General features: G+C 43.0%; 1 protein-coding gene across 3 annotated transcripts in view; it reads right to left on the reverse strand.

Moving 5' to 3' along the window:
• Nucleotides 1–15,287, reverse strand: part of LOC119185986 (aurora kinase A-B) — a 31,894-nt gene extending 16,607 nt beyond the window's left edge. The window contains exons 1-3 of one of the 3 annotated variants that reach the window (XM_075895992.1): nucleotides 15,104–15,287; nucleotides 14,207–14,324; nucleotides 6,681–6,760 (exon numbers count right to left, since the gene is read on the reverse strand). In XM_075895992.1, coding sequence (XP_075752107.1) covers nucleotides 6,681–6,760; nucleotides 14,207–14,324; nucleotides 15,104–15,105 — 200 coding nt within the window. In that variant the 5' untranslated portion in view covers nucleotides 15,106–15,287. Of the gene's footprint in view, nucleotides 1–5,873; nucleotides 6,008–6,680; nucleotides 6,761–14,206; nucleotides 14,325–14,446; nucleotides 14,982–15,103 lie in introns of those variants that run through there. The other 2 variants (XM_075895995.1, XM_075895993.1) reach the window with 2 other exon arrangements.
• Between the last annotated feature and the right edge of the window lie 4,983 nt (nucleotides 15,288–20,270).

The following is a 20,270-nucleotide window of genomic DNA, read 5'->3' on the forward strand; positions in this document are numbered from 1 at the left end:
AAGGCTCCCCGGGCGTGCGCTCTCCCCGCAGAAGCGTGGCTTCATCGACGAACCTCCTCACCCCACAACGGCGGCCGAGCAAGCCCACGATTTTTCTAGAACGAAGGAGGCGTGGCCACGCCGAGATGAGTCATCCGACGCGGAGGGCAGTCGAACCGTCTCGCACCTCTCCCCAGCCTTCGTTGCACATCGCGCCGACGAAATGAGGAGAACTTTCTGGAAGGCGGCGCGGAAGGTATTTAATCGAGCAGCCGAGACGAGAAAGCAGGAGGAGACGGAAGTTAACGCCAGAGCACGTAGGGATTCCGCCGTGTAGTCGGCGAAGTTTTTGGTCCGTAGGGACGAGGCCGGAGGTGAAGAGGAATTCCACCTGAGGGGTGACGACTCGAGCTACCGGCAAGAGTGTGTGTTTACCGCTATCGAGCGAAGACGCGGGGCAACAGCTGCGTGTGTGAAGCCGACGTGTTCCGGCGAAGAAGTTGAAATTGGAAGAGTGGCCAATTGAAGACGGGAGGTTTCCTGGAAGAGAAACTTCGAGAGCTGCGGAACGACAACAACGCTGGACTTTGAGTGAGTGATTCTCGGAAGAGTATCATCTAGACTTTGGTTCCAAGAACTTTGGACTGAATAGGTTTTCTATCCCTTTAGTCTTGAGTGTCTTGGTTGTTCAATGCATGCGACTGCATTGTAGTGCGTATTGTTGTCTGAGTCCGTTGTTCGAGTGGGGCTAATTGTACTGTGTAGTGTGTTGATTGGTTGGTGACGTATTGTATGTAAATATTGTGGAGTGTGCATTTTTTGTGTATTATTTTCGATCTGCCATTATTGAGAATATAATTTGTTTGTTTATCAACTCTCGGCTCTGACTTGTTCTTTGGGCCACAGCCGGCCTCCGCTGGCGCGCCAAAAAGGACCACTTCTAAATTGTCCACGCTTTCGTGGTGCGGTTCGGGGGGCCGATACTTCGGCCCTTGGAATTAGCCCGGCGATCGCCTCCCTAATTAACGGGACTGTGTGACATCCGGAAATCACATTGCCGTTCATGAGTGTAGCAGCAAGATGCCTCAGCCTGTTGGGCTACCATGGCAAGAAAACTAGGAACATGGGGCCACAGGTTAGAATGCGTACTATTACAATGATTTTGCTTATTAGTCAAATGCAAAAGCAGGAGCATATGGCAGCAAAAATTAGGAGCAAATGTCAATAAACCAGCAGATCAAAAACTTTTGAGAGATACAAAAAAAGCACACGTCCAGAAAGCTTCAAATTCATAAGCCACCAGGCTAAGTTCCACAAAGGCACGAAGAGTAATTTCGCAGGTCTTTGTAAAAATGCCAGTTGTCTTTGCAATATGAGACACTGTCGGCAGTCTTCAGCAAAATGTTCCCAACAACACAGGCACGGTCACAGGCTTTAGATGAAATTAAGGATTTTACATGTCGAAACCAAGATATGCCGTAACAGGGGAGAGCAAATCGATTTCGTGAGATTATCCAAAATACTCCTAAATTTAAGTTGACATACGTGCCATTTACATATCCATGGCCCTCACCCCTATCAAATTCCATCCCTCCTGAAACTAGGTAACCATGGCCGAAAGTCACATCTGTGTTCAAAATATCACCAACATGACCAAGAGACCTACACGGAGGGTGGCACGCCAGACCCCTGCCCCCCCCCCCCCCCCCCCCCAAAAAAAAATTTTTTTTTTCCACCAAGGCACAAAAAGTGAAAAATAACCCTTGCAAGAGGGTGCCCCTCCCGAAATCAAGTTGGTGCCCCTCCCCCTTTCACCGCCTGAAAAAAATTTCTGGCTATGCGCCTGACTGTTAAGCTACCACAGTGGGTGTAACAGCTGGGGAAGGAAACAAAAATCGCAGCATATTCACTCTCAATGTTAGCTAGAATTCGTTCCCTTTTTTTTTTTTCTACAAATTATGCCACATATTCAAATTATGTCCCTGGCTGGCTCCAAATTTATGTTCACTGGCTGATTGGAGAACTGCTAGCTGCACAGTTGCAGCACATGCCTCAGTGGGAATTAAAAGAGGACCTGCAACACCTTTCCAGCAGGGTTAGAAAACACTGCTATCCAGTAATCAAGACCATGATGAACACGTGAGGCAAACAATATAGCGCGGCATGCAGCCAGAAATTTAGAATTAACTCACAACATAGGTTAGAAATCGTTCCCTTTTTTTTCTACAAATGATGCTGTATGCCCAAATTTATGATCACTGGCCGATTTGAGCATTGTTAGCTGCACATTTACAGAGGTCACCGTAGAAGACAGACACATGGACGTGTGCGTGATCACATTGAAGGTAAGTTGCGTGTTCGAAGAGAAAAAAGAAAATGTGCTCAAGGTCCTGACATACGTGACATAATTTGTTTCTACCGTGCCATCCCTGCCTGCTTTGCTTCCACCGTCCTTGTCGAGACAAGAGAAGAGAGAAAGCAATTTAGTGTGCAACAAATCTTCGACTTTGCTCATACTTCACAGATTCCAAAAAATCTAACGGCGGTCGATTCATAAGGCAATCTACCCACTTTGTAGAGCTATTACATGGTTACTTGTAAAAGTGTTGCAGGGCCACTATAATCTAAACAGGTGCTTCAGAGCACAGAAGGCACACAAATGTGACAAACAGCAGTATCAATGAAGTTCTGCTGTGCTATCTTGGTTTGGAAATACCTGCCTCTATACTCATTGACAACTTGTCTTGACAGCGCAGTGGAAGCCAGAGAACCGAAGTGCGTGCCTGCTCATGCGCCAAAAGCTAGTACTCAAGTTTACTGATAATTTCCTTATTCACCTTGTTGAAATGATCACTTCTTTATTTAATGAAACTTTAAAACTTGCAGGAAGTTATAGGTAAAATAGTTATTGTTCACTTTGCAAGCAACCCTTCCTTTTCTTTTCATGTCTTGGACAGCACCACCTCTTCAACATGCCCTTATTCCGAAGTAAACACAACGCCAACGAGGTAGTAGGTCAGTGCGCGGCCACAGACGTGCTGTTTAGTACTCAAAAAAAAAAAAAAAGGTAGTTGTACTATGACACTGAAATGTACACTGAGTCAACGAAATGTTTCACCAATTTACATGTTTTGTGAAATGTTTTTGTAAATGCATATTACGCCAAGTGAAAAAAACTGATTTTTTTCTAAATGTAATTTTTTTGGTTTTTGATCATGGGAAATGTGCACATTTTTTGCCCAACATTTTGCTGCAGAAAGCTTCTGCCTAGTTTTTTGTTGTTTTTTTATGAAGAGTTACAGGCAAAAATGTTAGACCACCGATCACCTACGAAACTGAAACTGTGAGTTTCTTCTGCATCATAAGATTAGCTTGATATGTAGTATTTTCTTCGTTATTTAGCTATCATATCAAGTGCTAACATAACAGTGCTCTAAAAGCATTGTCAACCCCTCATTTTTTATCATAAAAGTCATAAACTTCTAACTAGTTGAACACATTTCATTTATTTACTCTCAATGCCGTAAGGCGTTACAGAGAGGATTAATAACAAGATTGATAACGTTACAGAGAGGATACATAACATGGTACATGTGTTGTTCGTGCTCAAGCACTGATATGTGAGCTTGTCAACCTTCAAATTTGCTCTGGTTGACGCCGCCTGTCATTTGAATAATGACAGGAAAAGAGCATTTGATATTAGAAGCAAATTTGAATCAAGCCTGGCCTCTGCACTGCAAAAGCTTGCCTCAATAATAATTAGCACCTCAGCCTGAAAGCACCGTGGTCCTGGTACTGACCCTGCAAAGTCAGCTACAAAACAAAAACGTAGAGTTGCCACTCGAGCAAGGGCGCACAGCAGTAAAGTCCGCGACAGAAGTGGCTGCAAATATTGAAAATTTCAGGACTCCTGATTATCTTGGAAGAATGCTAACATCATCTTAATACATAAGAAAGGAGATGACAAGGACTTGAAGAATTACAGGCCGATCAGCTTGCTCTCCATAGTATACAAGCTATTTACAAAGGTAATTTCTAACAGAATTAGGTAAACATTAGAATTCAATCAACCAAAGGAACAAGCAGGATTTTGAACAGGCTACTCAACAATCGACCACATTCATGCTATCAATCCGGTAAGAGAGAAATTCTCAGAATACAGCCAACCACTATACATAGCTTTCATAGATTACGAGAGGGCGTTTGATTTAGTAGAAATATCAGCAGTTATGCAGACACAGCGGAATCAGGGCATCAACGAAGCATATATAAACATTCTGGAAGAAACCTACAGGGGATCAACTGCTACCATAGTGCTTCATAAAGAAAGCAACAAAATAACAATAAAGAAGGGTGTAAGGCAGGGGGACACAATCTCCTCAATGATGTTTACCACGTGCTTAAGGGAGGTTTTCAGAGGCCCAGAATGGGAACAGTTAGGCATAAGAGTTGATGGAGAGTACCTTAGTAACCTGCGCTTTGCCGATGACATTGCATTGCTCAGTAACTCAGGGGACGAATCCCAATTCATGATTACGGAGTGAGACAAGGAGAGCAGAAAAGTAGGTCTTAAATTTATCTGCAGAAAATGAAAGTAATGTACAACAATCTTGCAAGAGTGCAGCTCTTCGATATAGGTAATAGTGCACTTGAACTTGTAAAAGACTATGTCTACTTAGGACAGGTAATAACCGCGGAGCAGAACCACGAGATTGAAGTAACTAGAAGAATAAAAATGGGGCGGAGGCCATTTGGCAAGCACTCTCAAATCATGACAGGTAGATTGCCACTATACCTCAAGAGGAAGGTATATAACAGCTGCATCTTGCCGGCACTTAGCTACAGAGCAGAAACTTGGAGACTTACAAAAAGGGTTAAGCTTAAATCAAGGATGACGCAGCGAGCAATGAAAAGAAAAATGGTAGGTGTAACCTTAAGAGACAAGAAGAGAGCAGAGTGGATCAGGGAACAAACCGGCGTTAAGGATATTATAGTTGAAATCAAGAAGAGAAAATGAACATGGGCCGGGCATATAGCACGTAGACAGGATAACCGCTGGTCATTAAGGGTAACTAACTAGATTCCCAGAAAAGGCAAGTGGGTTAGGGGGAGACAGAAGATTAGGTGGGCAGATGTGATTAAGAAATTTGCGGGTATAGATTGGCAGCAGCAAGCAGAGGACCGAGTTGAGTGGTGGAACATTGGAGAGGCCTTTGTCTTGCAGTGGGCGTAGTCAGGCTGATTATGATGATGATGATGATTATCTGGTGCAAGCTATCTGCTTGTTCCCCGTCTATTTTGTCGACTTTCTCAGAACTTACATTCCTGCTATTTTTCCGTACGGGAACAGTCATAACTCTTTCGCTAATAAACAGGTTTCAGTAAAACTTGACACAATTCCTTATCAAACTAGTATGCATGCTTTAGTGCCCCATCGCTTGATTGCACGTTGGGCGCCCGTGTAGTGTACACGTATCCCGAAGGAGTACGGTCACTAGCGGGGATTCGGTCTTGGCAAGCCGCAGGGCCTGCGTTAACTGTCGCCGCGGCGAGAACACGGTACTGCTCAAGGTCGTAACACTTTATTGTCTGCAGCAACATCAAGACACAGTACAGAGCCCGTTGCAAAGGTGCAGCGGGAAAGGAAATGGGCTTATCCATGCCACGGGCGAGAAGTACTACACAGGGGTGCCACAAGCACGTCTCCGTGGGCAAATGTGATTCACGGTGACACCAGGACAAAGGGCCCGGTTGCTCAAGCGAGGGCGAAAACTCCGTGCGCATTGGCTTCAGATAAAGGTGAGCGTCCACTGCAGGCGCAAGACGCTGTTGGCGAAGTCCGAATGAGCCCCAAACAAAGGGAGCCGATGGACGAAAAAGAAATGCGTGCTTACCTTATGTCGTCCCAGAGAAGTTCTCTCTCACTCCCGACACGCGTGCGCGAAACGTCCCGAGAGACTCTGCGCACGGTGCCACAGTCAACATCCGCAACCGGGTGAGAGGGGTTAAACATCCCTCCCCACTCTCCCAACGCGGCAGATCGCGGAGGAGAGGAGAGTCATGTCGGGACATGAGAACGCAGAAAGAGGCGGCGGGCTAGCCTCGATTCCCGCAAGGCAATGAACCTCAATGAGCAAACATCGTGCTACAATATTAAATATGGCTGCCTGTTATACTTATGTGCCGTTAGTACTAGTGGATAATTTCTGGGTATTCATTTAATATGAATTTTTTTTAAGTATTCACCAGATCTCATTTGTTTTGGTTCACTGCACAGGCTAAATCTTTTTTATGTCCCTACAAAAAATAATATTCTGAGTTACAAGTAAAACTTGAGCTACAAATATTGGTGTAAGGCCCACCTATAACAAATCTTTTTAATTATGAAAAGTTAACAAAAAAAGGGAGTGTTTATAATGCTCACATGTGCCTAAAATGGTGTGCTTTATATTGCAGACTAATATTCTGTATTGATTATTGCCTTTAAAAAAGAATGTTTTGACACTTGGCCTCGTACCTTAACAACGCAGGTAAGGAAAACAGATATCTGCCGCAAGCTGCCATATTTATAGACAAAAAGAAAAACAGTGGCGCTGTCATCGCTGTTACGGAAGAACGTACATTGAATGGCGTAACAAGCCTGCCAATGTCTCATTGTGTATGATAGCCGCACTACATTCAGCATCAATAATTAAGCTCACCTGAGATGAGACTGGATCTCAATCTCCCGTCGAAGTTGATGCTCCACGCCGTTCTTCTGAAGCTGAGACTTGAACATGACCTGTGCAAAGAGCATCACGCTGAGTTTGGTTCTCATTCGATGGACTTTACGAAACAACAGTGGTCATATGCACACAACAGTGCAGTACAATTTGACAATACTGTACGTCTTGAGATGTGCGGATCTGTCATTTACACAAGTGTCGCCATGTAATAGCGATTGCCGCTGCTCATGCACCTTTGAGAATACCGAAGCACCAGCAATCATTTCTATGTGCACAGGTTTTACAACACCAATTTGTGATGTTCATCTTATGAGATCAAATGTGCTTCGTTCACTATAGAATAGGGGAAAACATCAAAGAAGCTTTGTTCCACTAAGTCGGTAGTTACTGCTTGACGTTATAATTATATTAATACAAAGTATTAGATAACAATGCCAAAGAAAGCAAATGAGATAGGCTTGTGTGAATAATAGTAGTGTATTCAAATTCAAATTATTGAAAATTTCAAAGTATTCGCAATGAACCAAGAAATGTATAGTATATTAGTCCGCACGCAACCGCCTGTAAAAATATTTTCACTGTAGTGTAAAGGTGCCAAGCCGTGAAAGCACCTGTCCAGAAGAAATCCGCTCTGCCGCGAAGCTCCCCCTCCCCCTCAAATTTAAAGTGGCCCGCAACACTTCTTGAGCATGGTCAGAAAATGCTGCCAATGAGTACTCGAGGCTAACGAGAACATGCAAGCCAAATATTATAGCGCAGTACACGGCCTTAAATTCACAATAAATTCTCAAAGTCAGCTAGAAACTGCTCTCTTCTCTCAGCAAATGATACCACAAGTTCAACAATCACTCGTCACAACTATTGTATCAGCCACTGACTGATTTGAGAATGGCACGCTCAGTCATTACTAGGGGCTGCTGCAGACAGCCGCCACTTGCCTACATGAACGTGCGTGATAACATTGAAAAGTTGCGTATTCGAAGAAAAGAAAAAAAAAGAGCGTGATGTTCTTTCCCAGTGCCATCCCTCCTTGCTTAGCTTCCTCCTCTTTTGTCAGGACGAGAAGAGAGAATGCAACTGCAGTGGGAAACAAATCTTTGTAACTCCGCTTGTACTGGACAAATTCTAAAAATTTTTGCGGTGGCGAATTCATGAGGCAATAAGCTTCGTTACTGAATCCATTCCATGGCTACTTGAACAAGTGTTGCAAGGCACTTTTCAAAGAACATCTTACCCTCAAATCAATTTTTCATTTTATTAAGCTTAAAAGAGCTTGTTATAACTGCTTATATGATCATAAGTAAATAAATTTCGAAATTTTACGTATTTTACAGGTCATCACTCACACCCTACTGAAAGTTAAATCCTGCTACTACTCAAAATTGTTTTGACTTTCTTTGAACGAAAAAAATATTGCATTTGCATAGAGGTCCTATTTCAATTTTGAAGAAATATTGTACAGGTTAGTTAGGTGAGGATAAATATGTCCATTTTTCTTTGTATATCATATATACTATTCGAATTCTCTTCAAAATTATTCTACTAAGATCACTATTCACTTTGAACCTAGAATTCCCTACTCGCACAAGCCTAACATGAGATGTTATTAGAAATAATTGAAATGTAGATGTGGAGAAAGAAAAGCAGATGAAAAGATAACTTGCCACGAGCAGGGACCAAACCTGTGACCTTATAATAATGCGTCTGATGCTCTACCTAATGAGCTACGCCAGCGGTCATCCCTCCGTCCACTTTATGGGGTGTGTGCATGCATTTAAACGTGAGTGTCAGTCAGCGCAGTCAGCAGGTATTACAGCAAGCGTGGAATATTTTTTGCCTGTTGGCATCACATAGCATGTTATCTTACTACATTATGTTAGTACATCATATTGTTCATTGCAAAAGCTGTCACAGTCACTTGAGCGTTATAAAATATGCAAACGAGTTTTTATGCAGCTTGCACTGTACTTTTACACAAAATAACCATACGTTACCACTGCTCATTTAAACGTGGTAGCATAGCCATAATGAAAGCCTGTCAAGGCCACTGTCATCCATTTTTAGCTTTCTCTAGCAACCTAGCTGATCCTGCAGTGTAAATCAGCAGTTTTCAAAATATTCATGAAGTATCAAATGTAGGCACATCACACAGATACTAGTTTTACTGTTTACAGACTTCTCAACGATCAGTGCCTTGAAGCACTGGTAATTCTCTGCATTCTCCCATGTGCCACAGCCTAGCATTCATGTCACATTCCCGCACCGAACCACACCATTTGCTCTTGAAGGGGCCCTGAAACACTTTTTAAAGTAACCATGGAACGAATTCACCGGAAAAGTTTATTGCCTCACAAATTCAACACCACAAAATTTTTAAGAATCCGTCCAGTGCGAGTGGAGTTACAAAAATTTGCTGTATGCTACAATTGCATTATCTCTTCTCTCGTCCCAACGAAAGCACTACAAGCTAAGCAGAGAGAGATGGCCAAGGCAAACAAAATATGTCACGCGACGCCTTGTGACCTTGAGGACTTTTTTAATTTCTTTTTTCGAATTTGCGGCTTTTTCAGTGTGATCGCGCAGTATCTCACGCCGATCTTTGTAACAACCGAGTGTGCCGTGTTCAAATCAGCTAATGGCTGATAGGTGGGCTTACTACGAGTGATTTTTGAGCATCTTCCGTCAACTGACGACAGAAAAGAAAGCAATTTTTAGCTGACCTTGATAATTTACTGTAAATTTCCGGCCACATGTTGCGCCATAATATTTGGCTCACGTGTTGTCAGGAGCCTCTACTACTGATTGGCAGTGTTTTCTAAGCATGCTCAAAAAGTGTTGCAGGGCCCCTTTAATAATAAATCATTTGTAGGGTTTTGCACCAAAACCTACAATATTGTTGCCTGACATAAGGAACGAATGAGGAACCATCAGACGGACGATGAAGACAACGAAGGTGATCACACTTGTGTTGTTGTCCCGCCATCTTTCCTGCAGCTGCCCGAGATTCTCCCTTGATATTTTGTAAATATATATATATATTTCATTCATACTCTCAATTCCGCGACATTTGGCGGAGATGTGGGCAACAACATGACATGAGTAAACTCCGAAGCGGCCAAGGTTTGGTTTTTTCCACCATGACAAGCCAGGGGCCCGCTCCTGCCGAAGCGACCACAACAAGACAAGCGTGATCGCCTTTGTCGTCTGTGATGGTTTCTCATTCATTCACGATGTGTAACATATACCCTCCCGCCCCACTATGAGTGACTCCACAGACGAGGGCCCCACAAATTTAGACCATCTGGTGTTCCTCTTAACATGGAGCGAGACTTATAGAGTTTTAATATTTGACTGTACAGCAGTTTTTAAAAAGCTATGGCTATAAATTTTGCAAAAAATTTTAAAAATAGACGTGGGTTGCATTACAACCCAAAATTATTTTTAAAATGTACATAGTGTTCTTTATACTTATTTTAGTCTTTCTTGTTCTTCTTGTTAATATACACAACCTGCAGATCACTGCGATTTCGCACAAGGGCAGCTATCGAAGGTTTATTGAGGGGGAACTAAAATTGCGAGCGGACAACAAAAACTGCTTTTCTAGACTTGTCACTGTATCACAGTTGCCACATATGAAGGTTATCTTGTATACTAAATAAAATATATAAATGCAGTGCCTAGGCTTCAGTTCTAGTTATGTAAGTACCGCTAAGAAACATGTGTGAGAATCTTTGTCAGAAAGCTCCCCAGAAAAAGGTACTCAAACTCGGAGACAACGTAGAGGTACACTCTGTCATATTTTCAAAGAAGAAGGACCAAAAATGATTTTTGGAACAACGAGCACCCAAGGGTGACAAATTTTCTGACAGATAAAAAAAAATTCTGCGTCAGATGATTGCAAAATCTCAAAATCAAGTTTTCCGACAAAACGAAGTCTCGCTCCACCTTAATGTACATAGATGTCGCACGTTGCACGTGTCTTTAGCATTTCGCCTCCGTAGAAATGCAACCACTGCAGCCAACATCAAACCACCGACTTTCGAGTCTGCAGCTGAGCAGTGCAACCACCATACCACCGCAGCGGACCACCATTTTCATTTAAAGCAAAAGCTGTTATGAGATCACAACTCGGGTCATGCGTGGTGCCGTAGTTGTTTGTTCGCCGCTGCCGCCGGTGGCCGTAACCACTTCGCAGGAAATAAGACCAAAAAAAATCACAGCGTATCCACGGGGTGAATGATGACGAGTGGGCAAAGCTCCGGAGAGAATCATCAGTAAAGCCATGAATTTTCTGTGTGTAATTCGCCCAGTCGATCATGATACAAGTACATCATGTACTTATATCACTGTGTGTGTATATATAGAAATCAACTTTTATTTGTTCTTAGAGACGATGAATGGCTTGCGATGTTCCTTCATTATGATGGCTTTATGGTCCTTGAAATGAAGAGTGACCGGTTCCTGTATAGGAACTGCTCACCTGCCTCGCGAGTTCACACATTGGAATTCTGCCTGCGAGCATGCGCCGCCGCAGCCTTGAGCGATTTACGCTCCGCAGCCTTGTACATCCAATGACTCCGAGCGTGTGGCCCATGATGCAGACAGAAATTAGGTGCCTTCTTCCTCCTTCTAGAATCACTCAACAACTTTGAGCGCGCGCCAACAGCGAGGGAATTTTATTAAAAAGCTCCCCCTAGCGCACGTCGCCCAACAATGAATTCCACCAATGATACGTGCCATATGTGACATAATTCATATTACAACATCTCACACCTTTCATCATCAACTACAAGTACCGCCATGTAGTTTTAAATTTATCAAGTTTGAAGTTTATCAACTACAAGTATAGCGATCTAGTTTAAATTTTATCAAATACAAGCATCATCAACTACAAGTACCCCCATCGGTGGCCATGTACTTCACCAACAACAAACCCCATGGGATGTACAGACCCACGCCCTAAGGAGCTTCACCCCTAAAAAAAAAATCTAGCACCAATGACACAGTGGGGCTCAAACCAGGGTCCGTTGCGTGGCAGCCCATAGTTCTACCATTCATTCGTGCCGGTGCTTGAGATTTGTTCACTAACTTCCCTTTGGCAGTCTTGACGCCGGGAAAGGAATCACATTAAAATGAGTAAAGAAGTGTTTTATAACAGCAAAAGAACAACCAGGAGTCCGACAATGCGAATAGTGTAACGAGTGGGTCCTCCAATGCTCTAACCCACAACAATATCTTTTACTTGGTCGCCTATTCACTGTGGCGCATACCCACTTCAGCCATAATTCCTTATCATCGTCAGCCACTGCATAACAATAGGCACAAATTTCCTTGCAAGTGTGTAGCAGATACCAAACTTCTAAGAAGAATGACGAAGGATAGCGAAGCGAATGCCGGCCTACATCCCAGAAATTATTATCATAAATGCTGTAGTGGGTACCCAGCAAGAGTGCTTGCAGCAGTTATCCAATGAGTGTTTAGAAAAGGCTCTGAAAGGTCGCTTTCTAGCTTTCGCTGTGACTGTGCTACACCTTCCGCGCAGGCCTGGCGTTTTTTCATTGAGGTACCTTTGCAGGGAAAGCAGTTGTGTGTCCCAGATGAGATGACGCCATGTCAAGGTCAGAGTTTGTTTTGTTGTAAGCAGTGAGCGTTGCATAGGGAAATTGAGCATACCATCTCGGCTCTCATTCAAAGTGCAGCTTTCTCTGGAAGGGTGCACCCTATTCAATTTGACATTTCAACAGTTTCTATACCACACAGCTGTTTGCATGGAGCCGCACAGATGCGATTTCGAGACATTGCAAAAGGGACGTTTTTCTTTTCCTCACTAAGCAGAATTATTGCTCTTCACACACCGAAGTCAGTCAACACACGTGAAATATTTTACTTTGACCTTCAAGTTTTTGTCGCTGAGCTTCTGCAAGCCAGTCCCACCACAATGAACATTACCTCAACGAATCAATTCAATTCAGTTTATTCACCTTAAGGGGCTCTCGACGGAGACATTACATGAGGGGTGGGTTAACAATCTTTCACATGATTTGCAAACTAAATAGTTTCACAATGGTTATTTACACATTGCTGAAACAAGGATGGGCAGGTAATGGTGGCAACATCAGCAGGATAAAAATGATCATGTGAAAAAATTGTCAGACGCTCTCGTTTGACATTATAGCATTGCTATTTTCTTAAATCTTGTTTGAGACTACCCTACACATTGAGTACAGGCAACCCGATCCAAACGATATGGCTATATCACCATCAACACATTCTCACTTAGTTTGGGAACTTATACCCGTGCCACACGAGCAGAGAAAATGGCATTTACCTCCTAATGCCTTCAGATTGAGTGTTATTCGCGCGGTGCCACACGGATGAATGAAATGGCAATCGCCCAAATTTCTTTCGTCACCTAATGCTATTGCCAAAACTCATTCGACTGAGAAATGTGTACTCTCATTGGCACAGCTGATGAAGTAATTGTATCAAATGACGTTTTATTTGACTGGAAGGAAACTTTTTGCATATTTTATTTACACTAATCACTTAAACAAGTACTTAAAAGTTATCTTCAGCTGGAAGATGCTGTAAAATAAATGCGACAGGCACCATTTTCTTTTTGTGGATCTGAGAAGCTTTGGCTTAGGTTGCTACACGGTCAGTTGCAATGTGGTGAAACAAAGTAACAAACGAAATCTAATAACGACGTAATATACTTATTTATACATTATATTATTATCTAATGTGTATGAAGCTAGCAAAAGCTTGTTTATTTTTTATTGTTACCCAATGCTCACGAGGAACGTGCTGCGATCGACATCATCAAGTCAAATGTCATTCGCTTTGGACGTGTAGCAGCGCCGCCGAAAAAAAATTTCATTCAGGAAATGAATGCCTTTGCTACCGAATGCCATTTTCTATGCCTGAGTGTCTTGCATGCTGTTGCTGCATGACAATTCACTTATCTCTGTTTTCATGCACCTCGAGCACATGAAAGATCTGCCACTGCTAGCCTCGCGAATTATTGTCTCCTTGTGACGTCGCACTGCAATGACATGTTACTGGGAAGTCACCCCCTGGATTCCACAACCAGCAGCGGTATTGATATATTCAACGCCTATTTAAGCACCACAATACTACTTTTAAGGCACTCGACACCAGTGTTATTACTTATAGCAAGAATCCGAAAATATATAAAATTTGTGTCAGCACTCCTTTGATGCTGTTATAAACACTCTAGCTATGGTGTTATCTATGCACCATACTACTTTGCTCATGATGCATTGACCTTGCAAGGTGCTATTTAAGAATAAACACAGGCCCAGTAAACAAATAAATTTGTTAATGAGCAATTTGATCAGTTACATTACCAGCAGTGCGCAAATAAACTGGGACGACCGTGTTTCTTAGCAGCTACATGTTTAAATGCAGGAAGTATTACTTGCCTGAGCTGGCATGCTTGTCAGTGCCAAAACACGGCTGCAGACAAGCTTCAAACTTACCTTGAGTGCCACGACGTACTTGGTTGTCTTCTCGCGTGCGAGGTACACATTGCCAAACTTGCCTTTGCCAAGTGGCCGACCAATCTCAAAGTCCTGGAGACACCACTTCTTGGCCAACCTGCAATGATAACAGAATGGTGAGTACAGTTGATGGGGTAGGACATTGATGAACGAAGTCCAATGACAGCGATGATCAGATTTCATATGCCGAAAGCGACACGATGAATTATGCGCACGTACCGAATCCCCAGATTCCTCACCTTGCGATTGTACGCGTGTAGCCATAAATCTCCCGACAAACTGTCTCAACATCAGCGAAGAAATCTGAACAAATTCAAGTCGTACAGAACAGCCGCATATCGATAGTTATTGTGACCTAAGCAGCTAGCAGACGTTTTACGCCACTGAACCATGCAGAGGCGTCAGTTGAACAAGAGAAGTTTCGGGGTGCGACAGCCACACCCGGCAAATTGATCTAATGGGAAACACATGCCACCCGACTGCGCCACTTGCTGCGAGAGAGACAGAGCTTCGGCAGAGTCAAAGCACATAAGACTTCTGAATACCGTCGACATTGGAAAAAGCAATATCTCGTCTGGGCTCGCAGCCGTATTCAGATGCAATTCAAGCAATTCACGTAGCTCGCAAAAGAGTGGCACCAAGCGAATGCCAAAGATCGCGAACGATGCGTAAGGACGCGCTGTTCTTGAAACGCCGTTAAATTTCTCCTATGTAGGACACTGCTCTTGTCAATTCCTTGACGACGCAATGTCGTGGCTGTCTCTGTAAGGCAGCTGAGTTTCGGAAAGCCTTTCAAACGAGGACATCGCGACGGAGCTCGTGATGACATCGGGCAAGAAAGCGCGAGCTCGCCGAGCGCTTCGAAATGATACTCACATGACGGTGAGAACGTTTTCTGGCACAAGGACGACGCGCAGAGAGACGACGAGACGCACCAGCAGGCGTCACGAGTAAGCAGGGCGAGTGAAGCAAGACTGCTATGCGCCGCAGAGCTACCACAGAACACCGAGCCACCAATTCGTTTGAATTTTCCGGCTGCCGCTGTCCGCTGCACCCGCGCCTATGAACAGAAAGTCGACGCTTGGGGACGCGCCAGTCGGTACCAACGAGTTTGTATCATTAATTAAGCATAACGCTTTGGACGTAATTTATTGATAACTAAAATCAATACAAACTACATGTAATAGCTTTAATAAACTGCATAAGTAAAAACAAAACAGGTTCGGGCTCGATGCAGGTTTGTTTTCGGTACTTGCACGACTGTGATTGGACTGATTGGCTCTATTTTCCCTCTTTCATGTCTTCTCACCAAGAGCGCAATCGCGACTGAAAAATGTAATCACAATTGGGCTCGATAGCGATAGAACATGCGTCGTGCCTGTCGTGTCACTCTACCTGTTTAGTATCGTGTGATGGGCAGCACATCGTCAAACGAGTAGCTTTGATTATGATCAAGGTCGATCCGGACCCGGTGCGTCTACGCGGTCACTCTTGATCGCGATCAGGCTTGATCGAGATCAAGAATACCGCTGTATGTGCATCATGATCTGGCCGAGAGATTGCAATTTAATTGACGTCTGCGCTAAACTACATCCCGTTCAGGTTAGACAACGTAGCAGCGACGAGGATCAAGTTTGTCGCGCCCATTGCATATCTTTTTTCCTGAATAGAGCTAATTGTGATCAAGAATGTGTTCCTTCTAGCATGCCCTCCTCTGGTCATTCCAATTGTACTGATTGATTTATCATCACCTTCAGAGTTCAGTATTTAAGGGGTACTGACACAAAAACCTTGGCCTCGCATTTCTCTGCCGCAATGCGTTGCTGGGGGCCTGTTAGTCATGACACGACGCGTCGTTTGCTTAAGCACGCGACAGATAATTATTGCAGGCCCCTCATTATCAATCAGTTTCGGTATGAAAGAGTTTCAATTTTTTTTTTTTTTTTTCAAAAACTGGGTGCATCTGTCGCCACCTAGCGTGTGCAGTTCTTGGCCACGTCAACACACGAAGCTGTGACGCACTTTTGCATGGTTTGCATAAAAATATTTTTTGAATAAAAAACGGAACTGGAATGTCGCTAAACACATAACTTTCTAAGCATGCGCGCTCCAGCCATGCACTCGCAACCAGCCGCCGAGAAATTTAAACTGCGGGAATTAACGCAACAAAAAATGACGGCTATGACGTCATCATAACTGGTTTTGTTAACCATAGCGTGGTGACGTGAGAGAAGTAGAGGTCACCTCGGGGCACGGAGGAAGGAAAGGAAGAACCTTTCGGTCCTCCATGCCTCGGGGTCACCTGCGATGGTGTCTATAGCGCTATGAAGTCAGTCGCTTACGCAAACTTCAAAATGAATTTAACATACCTCCCAAGCTATATTCCCTGTTGATATCTTGCGGATGATATACAAATGTTCACAAAAATCGGCCCTGCAGGCTATCTCGGACACGAAATTTTGTGTCAGTACCCCTTTAATGGTGTAAAAGACAACCGCTCGCTTTTTTCGTATCACAATTAAATTTTGTACTGTGACATATATGACTTGCTAACTCTAGCAATATTCTTGTGAATCAAATTTTCACAAAACTCATAGAGGATAGAGCTTAGACAGTTTTGCCATTCTTAATCATCTTTCAGATAACCAAGTTAACATTTAGAAATTTTGTTTGTTAGTGGTTGGTACCCTGGCCTTGATTATCTAGATGAAAAAGGCTCAGCTGAATCGAGCTTCAAGCACACACTAATTGGCACGCACTCCTTATATTAAGAACTGGTGCATACCTTTTTAACACCTCAAAAACATTATTGACAGTCTAAACTGCAGAAGCCCCTAATTTTAAAACTAGACTTATATCAACGTATCTGAAAATTTTTACCACTTTTAATGAAATCACCTCTCACTATCAGCACAGTAAAAGGGCCTATCCTCTCCTTCACCGAAGTTCGATACGTCTCATTCAGTTATATTTAGAATGCTCCAGATGGGTTCATTCCCTTCCTGCGCAGGGCTTTCTCAGTCCAATTTCTACACAGATTCATTCAAGCTGTCCGGACTGTAATGAAACTTATTGTTCCTAAGTGCACATGCTTTGGCAATGCCCCAAGTTACCTAACAGCTATCTATTCAGTGATGCCGACTGGAAAGAGGCACTCTGGAGCCCGCCGCTCCAGCCACAATACAGGCAATCCAGAAGACCAAAGAAAGGAGGGAACACAACGGTGTTGCCAACCGAGACTTGGATGCGTCCAGCGGTATCTGTGGGTCCCCGATAGGGATTCCCGTAAAAGCTCTTCAGGATCAAACAAAGTTTTTTGTCTGTCTGTGTAGTTAATTGTCACCCTGGTATTTTATGTGCCTGCTGTGTATTAGGCTAAATGTGAATCGCAAAAGAAAAAAAAACTGCCATTTTTGTCCCATCGGAAGTGCAATTATAAAGTTACACAAATTTAAATCAAATATCTATATAAAGTATGCTGTGCCACAAAGAAACAGTGATTACTACCTGTACTGAAAACAAAATTTTGTAATTGGGTTCTTCCATTTCCATTCATACTACGCAACAAGAGAAATGTGCATATCTCACACAATGAACATTACCCCCCCCCCCCCTAAAATCACTTTGTGCTCTCCACTGCCAGATAACATTAGTTAAATGTCTCTCCTCTGACCGTCAGGGCTAAGACAAAAAACAAAAACGATTCACATGTGGGCATTCCTCTGATTCAATGCAACAATTAACTGACATTCTGCAACATTCTAAATGGCAACCAAGCACACCAAGCCAACAGGTTATAAGGCTGAGAAAAGCATACCTTTTTGGTTTAGAGGTGTACACCGTGCAAAATCACAAAAAATGAAAGCACCCCGAATCTTAGATACAAGTCTCCTCCACGTGAACAAATACCGAGGAAAGTGGATAGAGCAGCAGCACAGCTTTAGCTTAACTGGTAGTGCACAACATGCATAATGCCGAGGTTGTAGTTTTAGCTTCCTCCGGGGGAAAGTGGTTTCGTCCACTTCAATTTATCTGGTACTTATTACACCTCAGTATGATTACGACCAAAAGTAACATTCCCCGTCATGCCTTAGCTTCAAAAGGTTCTGCATTTTTTTTGTACAAAGCCAAATTCTATTTGGTTCACAATTAGAACATTGACCAGTTAAACCAGTGAAAGGCAGTACAAGCTGAGACACAAGTGAAATCTTCATTATATAGTACTGACCGTACCATCACCGGCGTCATAATCAGCCTGACTACGCCCACTGCAGGGCAAAGGCCTCTCCCATGTGCTGCCAACCAACCCGAGCGATTCCCTAGTCGATTTAAAAGAAGGACAGAATTGCATAAAAAAAGGCCTGAGGTGCAGCCTCACTGGCAACCATAGCTGGTAATGCACTCCCACACCAAAGCAGGATTGGCCACTATCTTCTACATGAATATAGAAATTGACCGTACAATTGTTTACATCAACTACAAAATATATATATATATATTGAATGTATTTCTCACTCATACGCTCAAACCTTGAGTGCTTGGTTCAAGCCAGAGTGCTCTCCTCGTCTTATCAACAAAGAATGCCATTAGGGACCAATGTGCCAACAAGGGAATTTCACAGAGCTGTTAGATTTAGCGACATTCCTCAACAACTTTTGGTAATCGCAAATCATGAATGAATTGTTACGTCTAGTATTATTTATTACTCAAATACTCTTCGTCCCCCCTTATTGACCTTTTGAGCCTCCAGTTTCCCTGCAATGACTTTCTTGCGAAGTACGCACTTGTGTCTTAACCGGTAAAATGGCCTTAATACAAAGGCTGTACTCACATATGAGTAAATTTGCAACCATACAAAAAATTATCGTGTTGTGAAGTAATCAGCAGAAAGTCCACAGTCGGCATGAAACTTTTCAACCTTTATTCAAAAAAATAATAAGAAACATATCTTAAGCTTTTCACACCTCAACGGCAAAACAAATCGTGCGGAAAAACCGCCATTAACCGTGGTGCACCACTCGCAGTGCTTCTGCAAATAGCACGCAACTCACTCGGGCATAAAGAATAGTAACAAGGACAAACATCAAACAGGGATAAAATAAAAGTACTAAATGCAAGGAACTAATACAGTTCTGAGAAATGTTTACCACAGCAGCGTGAAAAGCAATATCAATACCGTCTCAAGAGAGTGCTGCAGTGCAGAGTTTCAGATATGGTAGACGTGAGCGACTTATTTTTAGGGGTAGAGGCGAGTCTGCGACACTACTGGCAATATTACAGCATCAACATCGCACCAGAATTTAACAATCTTTTGTAGCACGGCAGATTGCGTGCAAAAAAATTAACAATCTTTTGTAGCACGGCAGATTGCGTGCAGGAAAATGTAAAATGCTGTTTTCTAAAAATCCCATGGCAATGTTACCCATCGTCACCCAGCAACACAACTACCACTATTTAGAGCATGTTACATGTGTCATTTACACAGGCATCAGGTGCTCTGTTGCGCCATTATCACATCAGCTTCATGTCGTTTTTTGTTTTTTTTTTTCAGCAAAAACCGAGGAGAAAGCACTTTCTAGTACTAATGCATGCATGCATGGTGACACTAAATGCTTGATGGCTATACAAACACAGCATTAAACAATGTGCAAAAAACAACAAGGGTGGCGATTATAACACCGAGCTATAGAAACGGGAGATGAAGTTACTGTAAAAATGCATGAGGTTGTGTAAACCTGAATGGCGAGGACCATTCATAACATCAGTAGAGAGAAATGTGAATGTGCATTCTCCACGTTAAGAAGTGGGCCGTACATCTCTCCTTTTCACTTATTCACACTAGCGCCGACTTCACCTCCTCTTGCTGGGATGAGTCAATGCAATTTTCACAACCAAGCAACCAGATGCACTTAACTTTCAGCTTGCAAACAGCAAGTAGCAATGAATGAGCAGTAAGTTGAAAGCAAGATTCAAAAAGCTACAGCGTGTGCATAACTGTGACCCAATGTGACGACACCGAGCGTGTGATAAAACTATTTTTGCA

The sequence above is a fragment of the Rhipicephalus microplus genome, chromosome 5, assembly GCF_043290135.1.
Source record: "Rhipicephalus microplus isolate Deutch F79 chromosome 5, USDA_Rmic, whole genome shotgun sequence".
NCBI classification, from domain to species: domain Eukaryota; kingdom Metazoa; phylum Arthropoda; class Arachnida; order Ixodida; family Ixodidae; genus Rhipicephalus; species Rhipicephalus microplus.